The sequence below is a fragment of the Mauremys reevesii genome, linkage group 9 (genome assembly GCF_016161935.1).
Source record: "Mauremys reevesii isolate NIE-2019 linkage group 9, ASM1616193v1, whole genome shotgun sequence".
Taxonomy (NCBI): domain Eukaryota; kingdom Metazoa; phylum Chordata; order Testudines; family Geoemydidae; genus Mauremys; species Mauremys reevesii.
Window position 1 is genome coordinate 87,042,883 of NC_052631.1, and position 11,887 is coordinate 87,054,769.

At 44.8% G+C, this 11,887-nt stretch overlaps 1 protein-coding gene across 5 annotated transcripts in view; it reads right to left on the minus strand.

Moving 5' to 3' along the window:
* The window catches only part of LOC120371690 (phosphatidylinositol-binding clathrin assembly protein-like), a 49,896-nt gene extending 38,365 nt beyond the window's left edge, over positions 1-11,531 (minus strand). For 2 of the 5 annotated variants that reach the window (XM_039487749.1, XM_039487748.1), the window contains exon 1: positions 11,041-11,170. In XM_039487749.1, the coding sequence (XP_039343683.1) occupies positions 11,041-11,170 (130 nt within the window). Of the gene's footprint in view, positions 1-9,610; positions 9,629-11,040 lie in introns of those variants that run through there. The other 3 variants (XM_039487747.1, XM_039487751.1, XM_039487750.1) reach the window with 3 other exon arrangements.
* Positions 11,532-11,887: the final 356 nt, after the last annotated feature.

An 11,887-nucleotide genomic window follows, 5' to 3' on the forward strand; every position in this document is an offset into this window, starting at 1 on the left:
ATAAAAAGGTTATTTTCAGAGAAATGTTAAATAATTGAACTTGTTACTGAAAGGGAAAAAAACTAGGAGAAAAAAATATTACCAAAACCACACCTCAACTTGTGCAGGCCTGTGACAGTCGACTATTGTTAACATACTCTACACGCCATCACCCACCTACCTCTAACAGTTAGTGAGTATGTGTGCGCAGTGAGACAGACCAACAGGTAGACACAAGTCTAATATAGGAGTAAATATTATAAATGTTGTAGGTTACGAAAGGAATGAAACACATCAGGTAAAAGATGTTAGTTCTCCAATATGACTTTTCATTTATATAGCACCTTTCATCTTAGAGTGTTTTACAAACCACAAACACAGGCATCACTTCCACCAAGAGTGAAATGCTATTTCTGGAATGGAATTTAGAAACTGTTATAAGAGCAACACTAAACAACAGTTTTAGATTGGAAGAATACCATATCCCATCAAAACTGAAGGGGATTATAGACGGGCTGAAAATTAACCACACTAGAATTTGGCCAAGACACCAAGATTAATACCATGTAACCATATAAAGAGGGTCATGGGATCTTTAATGTCCTACAAAACATTCAGGACATCCATTTTATAACATCTGAAATATCAGCACAGCTCATTTGAAATCAAACAGCTACTCAACGAATCACACACACTACTTCCTGACAAGCACAGAGTTTTCATTAGAGATTTCTCAGCCAAATACTGACCAAGACCAATGTTTCTTCAATTGTATTCATGATTACAGCCAGAGGTCCAGAGATAGCGATCTAATAATCACAGTTTTCATAAATGGCTAAGTCATGCAGCAAGTTCAATTTCAGGTTTCTTTACTTTGTTCATTAGGACTAAAGCTGCTCTTTATAATCATTGTATCAACTCATTTTAGGTATTTCCAAACCTGTATGATCTACAAGCTACAACACAAGCACAACGAGAACATTTAGGAAGAAGCTTAGCCCTAACTGTGATTTTGTTTTACTTTTCTGAGTTCAAGTCAGATTCTCCAATTACTCAAATGGGTTTATGATTTAATTAAGAACTTAAAATTTGGGGAGAAAGAATCCCTGGGGCTGTGGAAACAAGTAAACTGGTTTCAGATTACCCGGAAAGTAAATTAATTTTTCAGTTTCCCTTTTTAAAATATAGATCACTATCTTCTTCCAAAGCTGTAAGAATTGGATTGTATTTTAGAAATATGCAAGGAAGTTGCTATTGCAGTGTGACTGAATCACATCATATGAAACTGGGGCTATCTACACAAGTCAACGCCTCTTAAATTAGCCTCACTCAGAAGAGTGGCCACACTGTGAAATAACACCCATGTTCTACAGAATGAGTGTGTTAGAAGCTGATGAGTTATACTAACTTGGGGCATGGCTACACTTGCAAATGTAGAGCGCTATGAGTTAAACCAGCCCTCGGAGAGCGCAGTAGGGAAAGCACTGTAGTGTGTCCAACACTGTCGGCTGGAAGCGCACTGGCGTGGCCACATTTGCAGCACCATTGGGAGCGGTGCATTATGGGCAGCTATCCCACAGAGCACCTCTTCCCATTCTGGCACTGTGGCTTGTGGGAAGAGGGTGGGTGGGGAGGGCATTCTGGGTCCTGTCCAAACGCCCCACGATGCATCGCTTCGCATCCCAGCAATCCCTGTGCTTCCATCCACATTTGGCTCCATCTTTCAACATTTTTTGTACTGTGCACTCTGTCTTCCCTTTCGTTCTGCGGGAATAGGTCCCAAAGTGCTGAGGAATATGCTGCTGGGTCTCGCCAGTATGTCACGTTTGGCAGTTGAGTTACTCCTTAAGCTACAAACTGAGAGAGGAGTCTGATGATATCGACTCGTGTAACGCATATGACATGAGATTGCTTGTGGCATTCACGGACATGCTCACCACTGTGGAACGCCGCTTTTGGGCTCAGGAAACAAGCACTGAGTGGTGGGATCACATCATCATGCAAGTCTGGGATGACGAGCAGTGGCTGCAGAACTTTCAGATGAGAAAAGCCACTTTCATGGGACTGTGTGATGAGCTTGCTCCCACCTTGCAGCACAAGAACACGAGATTGAGAGCTGCCCTGCCAGTGGAGAAGCGAGTGGCTATTGCAGTCTGAAAGCTGGCAACTCCAGACAGCTACCGATCGGTCGCTAACCACTTCGGAGTGGGAAAGTCGACCGTTGGAATTGTGTTGATGCAAGTTTGCAGGGCCATTAATCACATCCTGCTCAGAAGAACTGTGACACTGGTAACATGCATGACTTTGCAGCTGGCTTTCCCTTACTGCAGAGGGGTGATAGATGGGATGCATATTCCAATTCTGGCACCAGCCCACCTAGCCTCCGAGTACATTAATCGGAAAGGGTATTTCTCTATGGTTCTCCAGGCGCTTGTGGATCGCCATGGGTGTTTCATTATCATTAACGCAGGCTGACCCAGAAAGGTGCATGACACACACATCTTTCGGAACACTGGCCTGTTCAGGAAGCTGCAAGCAGGGTCTTCTTTCCCCAGACAAGAAGATCACTGTAGGGGAAGTCGAAATGCCCATTGTGATCCTTAGAGACCCTGCTTACCCTTTAATGTCATGGCTCATGAACCCTACACAGGGAACCTTGACAGCAGCAAGGAGCGGTTCAACAGACTGAGGTGCAGAATGACTGTGCAGTGTGCTTTTGGCTGTTTAAAGGGCCGCTGGGGCTCTGTATGGGAAGATGTACCTGGCTGATGACAACATCCCCGGGAGTTATATCCGCATGCTGTATCCTCCATAACATTTGTGAAGTGAAGGGTGAAAGATTCACTCAGGCATGGAACTCGGAAGTTCAACACCTGGAGGCTGAATTTGAACAGCCAGAGAGCAGGGCTATTAGAGGGGCCCAGCGCGGGGCTGCAAGGATTAGGGATGCCTTGAGGGAGCAATCTGAAGCTGAAAGCCACCAGTAATGTTTGGTGCTCTGCATGTGAGCGAAGTGCAGTGGTTCCAATGTTAGCAGGAATCTGTGCTTGCTACACTGACTTGCAGAGCCTGTTGCTTTCCTGGGCTAAGGTATCTTTTACTCAATGCAATAATAAAGAATGTTTTCAAAGCCAAAAAAGCCATTTATTTAAAAGAAAATTCATTTATTGAAAAGAAACAACTGCTTGGGAAACAGAAAGGACAAGGGGGTGGGGTGGGGAACAATTCAATCACAGATTTGCTATGTCCTGTTCTCATACTCAGCCTTCCTGTCTGGAGTGCTGTGCATCAGGCTGGCTAAAATGCATGGTGATGGGGATTGAGCGCAGTGGGTAAAGGTTGTCATTTGCAGGGCTGGGTGGTGAAGCTACAGGTGTTGGAGGCAGCTGGTGGTGATAAGAACCCAGATGCTGGGGAAAGTGGGTTGGAGGTGACCTGGGGGCACAAGAGTTTTGGGACAACGGCTGCGGGGGGATGGGGGGGGGGGAGAAGACGGGCCAGGCGCAGCAGTGCTCTACCTGCATGGCTACAAGTGCCTGGATCTAGACTGCTTGGCACTCCATAATGCTTATCAGACGCTCTGTGCTTTGGCGCCAGCGCTCTGCATTCTGCTGGCGGAACCTTTCACTTTCCCTTCACTCCTGTGCTTTTTGATTTTCATGAAGGGAATGCTGCATTACTTCATGCAACACATTTTCTTTGCTTCTACGTGGCCTCTTCCTAATTCTTTGGAGTCTTTCGGACGGTGATAACATGGATGGCTGAGATCTCAAGGCTGCATGTGTAAAGGCAAAATGCAACACTTAACAGAGGCAGCATTGTTCACACCAGACAGTGCAATGATTCGCCCGTACTTAAAGACGGGCACAGTCTAGACAATAGCAAAATTTGCCTGTCCCAAAGCGAGCGCACATAACCCACAGGAGCCTCAAAATGGTGAGTAAGCACGGGGTTGAGGGGGACTGATTGTTTCACTGCTGTACTGTCCTCTGGGTTTCTGTGCCTTGGGGAGAGCTAACAGATGCAGGGGGCCCCTATACTGAACACTGTCCCCACATTTTCCACAGGAGTTCGTCCTGGAAGATTTCTTGCTGCTAAGGGTGACCTGGGAAGCAAGGGAGGGTCTTCTACTGCAATGCAGCTTCCACCCTGGCCCATATGCAGCTTGCCTGTGGTGCAGCAATGGTTCCGCCACCCCTTAGGCACAGTAGCGCGGGCATGTTAGCCTGACTGGGAGAAGGAGTACAGTAGTGCTCCCAAGGAACCTGCGCAAGCGCACTGCACAGCTTCTGGATGAGACCTTTGGAGAGATCACTGAGGCCAAATACCGTGATGTGAGAGAGCACATCAACGCCCTATTCCACATCTAGGCACGCATGCAGCCCTAACCCTCCTCACCCCAAGAGCCCGCACCGAATAACTTCCTTCCCAAAGCTACTTACTGGGCACGTCCTCTGGTGTTTGTCCTTCCCCAAGCACTGGCCTCTGAGACTGGCTACCTTCCTCCCACCTTGAGAATAACTCTTGGCTGCATGCATCTAGGGATGCCGGGGTGTCTTCCTCCTCCTCAGCACCCTCACTCCCACTTTCCTCTTCCTCCTGCCTTATTGAACTTGGCTCTGAATTGTCCATGGTGGTCCTTGGAGTGAAGGTGGAGTTGCCCCCCAGTATTGCACCCAGCTCTTTGTAGAAATGGCAGGTCGTGGGGCCAGCACCGGAGCAGCTGTTTGCCTCGCAGGCTTTGCGGTAGGCATTCTGCAGCTCCTTCACTTTAACCCTGCAATGCAGTGCATCCCGATCATGCCCCCTTTCCATCATGTCCCTTGATATCTGCCCGAAGTTATCGTAATTTCTACGGCGGGAGTGCAGCTGGGACTGGATAGCTTCCTTCCCCCAAACACTGATGAGGTCCAGCACCTCGCCATTGCTCCATACTGGGGATTGCCTGGCGCGTGGAGGCATGGTCACCTGCAAAGATGCGCTGAGAGCACTCCACGCCTTGCTGAGCAAACAGGAAGGGGATTTTCAAAATTCCCAGAGAATTTAAAGAATGGGTCTGATGGTTGGTCACCTGAGAGCAGGGCAGTAGAGTTCAAAGTGATGACCAGAGTGGCTAGAATAGGCATTGTGGGACACTTCTGGAGGCCAATCAGATCACATTAACAGACCAGGGCATCCACACTGGTGCCACGGCGCTTGAGCCAGGGCGCACCAAGCGTTATGCCTCTCACGGAGGTGGATTACCAGGAGCGCTCCAGCCAGAGTCAGAGTGTTCTACGTGCTTTGCCAGTGTGGATGTGTCATGAGTTAGAGTGCACGGGGCTGCTTTAATGCGCTCTGACTCGCAAGTGTAGCCATGCCCTTGAGCTGTACCCTATATCCCTGACTGTCAACTAGAGTTAAAGGGCACACAGTGCAGCAATGCACACTAGAGTGGTGTAAATTGTAGAGCACTCTAACTTCCCTGCATAGACCATGCTGACATGGTCTGAAAGGTTCCTAGTGTGCACTGAAGTAGTACTGTTTCAAATGTTACACAACTGTGTTCTGGGTATCTTTCAGAGCATGTCAGCAGGGCCTACACAGGGCAGTTAGAGAAGTCTACAATTTACACCTTTCTGGTGCATATTGCTACACCATGTAGACAAGACCAAAAGCACTACCACACTCAAGTTAAGGGTTTGGGGGTACGTCTGCATGTGAAGTTAATTCAGCTGATCAGGACCTGGGCCCAGCTGTAAGTGGCCACCATGCAAAGCCATATTTGAATTACTGGGGCCACACTGGTGCTGTTCTCACCTGTGTAGGCTCTAGGACTTCCGGGGGCACATTCCATTGTTCTTAGCACATTGACATCAAAGTGACAGGAAAAGTTATTTTTGAATTAAGCACTGAATCTAGTTATTGAATAGATGTATCAAGCTTACTTTAAGAATTACAAAGCTTTACAATCAGTTTGTAAAAAAGTTTGACAATCAGTTACAAGCAAAGATTTTCTATTTTAACAAACTTAAAGAAGATTTGTTGGTATGTAAGGTTTACACAAAAAAGCATTAGTGCTCTCTTAAACTTGGCTTGTGATGACATTGCAATATTCTGAGTAATCAGGTCTATAAAAAACAAAATCATAATGAACTGCAAATTCACAACTTAAAATGACTAGTTTCCAAAAGCCCACAAGTTTATCATTAGAATGATCAGTTTTAAGAAAGTCAGATTAATATTTTCTCTGCAATTAAAATCTTTTAGACAAATCAATTTTGCCAAGAAAATAATTTAAAAAAGCCGTAAAAAGTAGATTCCAACTGTTGCACAGACAATCCTTATCTCTTGTTCCTTCACCAACTGTTGACCAACTGGAAAGCATAACTGATTGGAAAGCCTTCCAATCAACAGGAGATGCAAAACAGAAGTTAAACAAACGTCTGTCAGTCTTCACTGAAGTTCTCTTTAATAAAATGTTCAGGACACAAACTATGTGCGCTCAATTTTTGTTTCATCTTATAAGAAATGGACGCTCCAAACTCTTTAATAAAATGAGTTGGAAGATCCTTATTATTCACTACAGAGTCTTTAAATCCCTTTCAAATCCTTGGCTGAACTTTTGTAACATTTTTAGCACGTTCAAAACATCAAGATATTTCACTGCATATGCATGTGTTATTCCTGTCTCTACTAGTAGTACACGGTCAAAGTTCAATCTGTCCACTATTCTATTTCGATACATTGATACAGAATAGGTTCTACTCTTAAAAACTGAAACACAGGAAGTAGGTGAAGGAAACAATTTTCAGTTTCAGATAATTTCACATTACATACAACACTATCTCACCTCCCTCATTAGTGTTCAGATAAAATCAGGATTAAACTGATAACTGAACTATAGAAGCCACTAGGTATTTTTATTCCACTTCACAAATTAGTCTGGTCATAAATATGACAATCTTCTTAAAAGAAAATAAACTATCAAGTTAGATTATTGTGATATTTTGAATCAATTATAAAAATTGATACAAGGCATTTCCCCCCCCACCTCACAAATCTAAACCAGTGAACTATGTAATGGATATCACCATCTAGCCTACATTTAGGTTGGGATTGTCAAAAGCACTCAGTATTGATTTGTTAGGACAAAGTTGAGCCGTTTTTGAAGTCTCATCCCTAGTTTCTAATCTTTACCTCTTCAGACAAAGTCCACTGAAACACATACCAAATTTAGCAGGCTTGATACCATAAAAACACTTAAACCCGTTTCAGTTTTGATGCAACCACCTTCAATATTTATTATTACATACACTATTTTAAAAGAACATTAAGGTTGCAGAGTCAAGCACTGAAAACTTAGAAAACATCAATGAAAGATGTGGATTGGAAACTAAAATACAGACATAAAACCTTCCATTAAACTCTTTGAATTCCCTTCCCCCGTCCTTCTTGAAGGATTATGTGAGGTTGAGGGTGTGAGAAGAATATCCCTTTGCCCTTGTATTAACTATCTTAGGGCCCCACCTCACGTACAAAAATGAAATTAAAGCACTAGCTGTGTGCATATATTCCTTCCTGTAGAAATGACAATACACACCCTTTATGAGTAAATGCAGAGGATCAATAAAGAAGGTATTAAAGACTGGTGCAAAAATACTGGACTGACACACCATGGGCAGTACAAAAGAGCGTTTAAAAATAGGTACTGTCTCAATTGGATTACATATTTAATTGGCACTACTACATATTTTACTGCATAGTCATCTTCTACTCTCGTGACAAAAAATTACACCCTCTTCTCTTCTGCCAAAATGCATTCAGACAAAACCAGAAAATGTCCAAGATTATTGATATGCAAAGAACACACTAAAATATATTGCAAAAGTTTAAAAAAAAAGCTTGGCATATAAGACAAGAAATAATCCAAAATTTAACAATGAGACCCCCTAGAATACTTCTAATGATATGAGAACATATACAAAGGTATATTTAGATGTTATAAATTTTCCCCTGGTTACAGGATATTAGTATGGGAAAACTGTATACTTTATAGACTGCTAAAACAGTGGTATTAGCAAGCACCTTGAAGTGCCAAGGAACTGAACATTTTAAGAAAAACCCACTGTTTTACTCACTATTGTTTAACGGTTCCTTTGAAGTATGAAACAGAAAATATTGGACTTCTCCTCCCTACATCCTCTAATTTGTTACCACAGGGTTGCTCATCAGTGTGACTGCAATCAGATCTAGGCAGATGGACCATTCTGCTTGCACAAAGTCCAAGTGAGTCAAAGAGGGTCTACACAGCACAAAAATCTGCCTGTGCAGATTGGACGGCAGGATCAGAGCCTAATTTTGCAATGTATAAGTACAATTTTCATTAGCTGTGCAGTAGTCCCCATTCCTACATAACATTTAAAACTTGTATACTCTACAGACTGTAAATTTTAACTGTATGATTAATCAACAGCAGTAAATATCTTGTAACTTTTTCCCTCAATTTTTCCTAGGTATGTCTTGACTTCCGTATACTTAAAAAATGAAAAATAATAATCTTGGCTTTGATGTTTCTTTAAATTTCTATTTGAGTCAAATAATTCAATGTGATTTGAATCCCAGGTAAATACTACCAATCAAAAATTTAAAGCAGTTTTCTTGGGCTAAAACTTTGCCTACTATATAAGATGCTACTAGCCTCAATACAGGTTTTATTTATTTTTTAAAAACTAGTTTTAATCAGTTTATTTTCTCCCCAGTGTGTTCGTGGCAGAGTTTATATTGCCAAGCAAGTGACCTGTTCTGAAAACAAAGAAGCGGGGATTGTGAAGTCAGCAGACACAGAACATTCAACCCACTGGATAAGATGCATGCTAAAGACAGCCAACAAGGAAAGAGAGGGTGTGCATTTAAGAGGGTGATTCTGATCTACTTTTATTTTTAAAAATATCTAACCCTACCCAAGTACTGCAACATAAAATTGGGGGGTGGGAAGAGACGCTGGAGAATAAAGTAAGCGGGGAAGTTAGGAGAATCTCAGTGATCCACTGGGAATGCAGAAATACCACCATAAAAGTTATTTTACTTTGGTCTAATATCTTAACATAATGAAAAATAGAGCAGCTGATTTACTTTTGGGACATTGTGACCTACATTAAAAATGGAATATTTCCATTCACACGGCTCTGATCCCTTGACTTAACAAAAATTAACAAAGATTAGTTACGTGACTGTACTACTCAGCAGCCCAAGAGAAACAAAGTCAAAGCTCCATAACACTATGGAAATGCTTACATACACACACATATCATATGTGTAGGTCATTGTCTATAACAATGTTTTCTTAACATTAAGTGCTTTTCTTACTATTTAAATGAGAGTGTATTTGGAGATATTTAGTATTAGTCTGAGGAAGAGCACTGAAGCTGGGCATAGTCCAAGACAAATGTAGAAATCCTCAACAGACATATACTAGTCCTGGATTCATTTTTGAGCAGCAATGAGGGACCAGGAGGAGACCACAGTAATTTTCACTTTAACCAAAGCCCTATTTCTGCTTTGTTCTGTGCAGGAAATATATTTACCACACTTCTAAGAAACATACTTTATGGATATTTCAGCTATATGATCATATACTTTAATATCCTACCTGCTTATGTGAAGACTGCTCTCTTGGCCAACGTACCAGGAATTGAACCTGGGACCTCCAGACCTAAAAGTAGGAGCTGCCAGCTTAAGCCAAAAAGCAAAGGATGCCTTTGTAGCTTATGGCTGTAATAACTCAACCTTTGTGGATCTACACAGAGGGAAAGCTGTAACTAACACACACACCAGAAACAAGAGAAAAAGTTCTATACACTTGTGATCCAAATGACAAATGCTAGGTAAAAGTTTAAGCCTTGCCCCTGAAAAACAGTTAGGATGTATTACACCATGACAGCTTCTGTGAAAAATTCCAATGAATAAGACATTTTCACTAATGTCTACATTACAACCACTCCCATGACGTCTCCTCACTTCTTATACGCAGTCCAAATTATGCTTATTTGTTCTTAATAGCACAAAAATCCATGTCAAACCATGGAATTCCTGCTACACAAATCCCTGTAGAAAAGCGATACCTCTAAATAGAGATCTGTATCAAAAGACATCCAAAGGAATCTGATGAACACAATACAATCTCAGTGGAAGTTACTGTGGTGGCAAGTTGAAGACAGAATGTCAGGCAACTTACATTTCCTCATCTTTTGAGTTACATCAGACTCGGTTTTATTTTAAGTGATGCACTCAATACACTAATCAAGTCAACAGCTGAAACCTTCAGACAACTAAGAAGAACCTCTCACTCTCACCATTTTTTGTCTTCCTGTTACATTGCAATTTATGGATTTCAGGTTTACCTCTCAACTCCAATCTACCATAGGCAGCAGAAAATGAAAAAGAAAAAATCTGACATACTAGAAATAAAATATCTGGGAAAGCCGCTATTAAATGTTAGGTATGTCATCATTTTGAAGGGCCTCCATACAGTACCTCTGTTACCATATTAATCTGCTTTCTCTCTTAAAAATCAGACTATTTCCTACACAGTAAGAGCAGTGCCTACAAGTCTCATGCTGGACATTAACAGCGGAGTTAAACAGCATCACTAATTACACACAGTTGTCTCCACACAGTAACATCCAGGTGTTTTGTGGACACGTTTCCAAGCTCACTTTCTTGCAGGGGGTAGAATCTCACCCTCCTGAAACTGTCACGGCTCCAGGTAGCGATTCTAAGGCGCTGTGGCGGCACAGTCACCTCCTCCCCCGCCTCTCTTCTCCGCCCCATTATCTCAGGGGCGACAGAAAGCGAAGCGATGTGGTTTCTAAAGGGAGCTCCGGCGCTGCCTAACAGCCAGAGCAGGTGACTGACAGGAATCGTGAGTCCTATTCCTGGCGCTGCACCGCCTCTGCGGGCCCCGAGGCCAAGCATTTCACCTCGGCTCGCTCAGCCGCCACACGGGAGGGGAGTCGCGATGCTCCCCCGCCCCGGGCGTGCCCAGGCGCCGCTCGGCCCGGCGCGCTGGGGGATACTCACAGTCCAGGTGCTTCTTCTTCGGCCCCATGACTTCGTGGGTCGTCGCCTTGCAGACGGCTTTGGAGATGGCTGAGCCGGTGACACTGTGCTGGGCGGCCGCGATGCGGTCGGTAATCGACTGGCCCGACATCTTCCGCTCCGCCGGCCCCCCTCACCAGCCTGCGGTCCGCCCGGCCTGCCCCACACCGCGCCGCGCCCAAGGGGAGAGACGGAACTGCCACCCGCCGGGAACCAGCCCGCCCTGGGAGCGCCCGCAGCCTAGGAACCAAGGTCCCCTGCGGCCCCTGCTGTGCGCCGGGGGCCAGGGTACCGCAGCCCCCTGCCTCCTTCCCTGGGCTGCTCGCCGGGCCCGGACCGACTGGGCCGCGCTGCTCTCCGGGGGGGCAGGGGAGGGGCTCTCTCCGCCGCGCGCCCCGCTTGGTCTCCTGGGCTCCGCTCCGGCTTTTCCTTTCACATTTCCACTCCCAGACAAAATGGCGGCGGCTCCGCCTCGGTGGCGGAATCACGTGACCTAGCGGCTGCCCCGCCTCCCCCGCTCCCCTCACTCCCCCGCCTCCGCCCGCGTTAAGGCGGAACCGGCCCACCCGCCCCAGAGCGGTGCTGGGGTCAGGGGCAGAGTTAGCGCAGAGCCTCCCCCAACCACTACCTCCCAAATACACCCGAAATCCAGCTGGTCTCGGTGCTACCGGAGCCCCTCAATAAACCCCTGCCCACCTCAGGGAGCCCCACCCCAAAAGTGTGTCCATCCCGACCCCCGGGGTGCTCAGGCAGCCCCCCACCAAGAAATACCCCAAAGCCGGGGCTCCCTCGGGCAAGCACTATAGCATATGGCAGTTTTCAATTAACC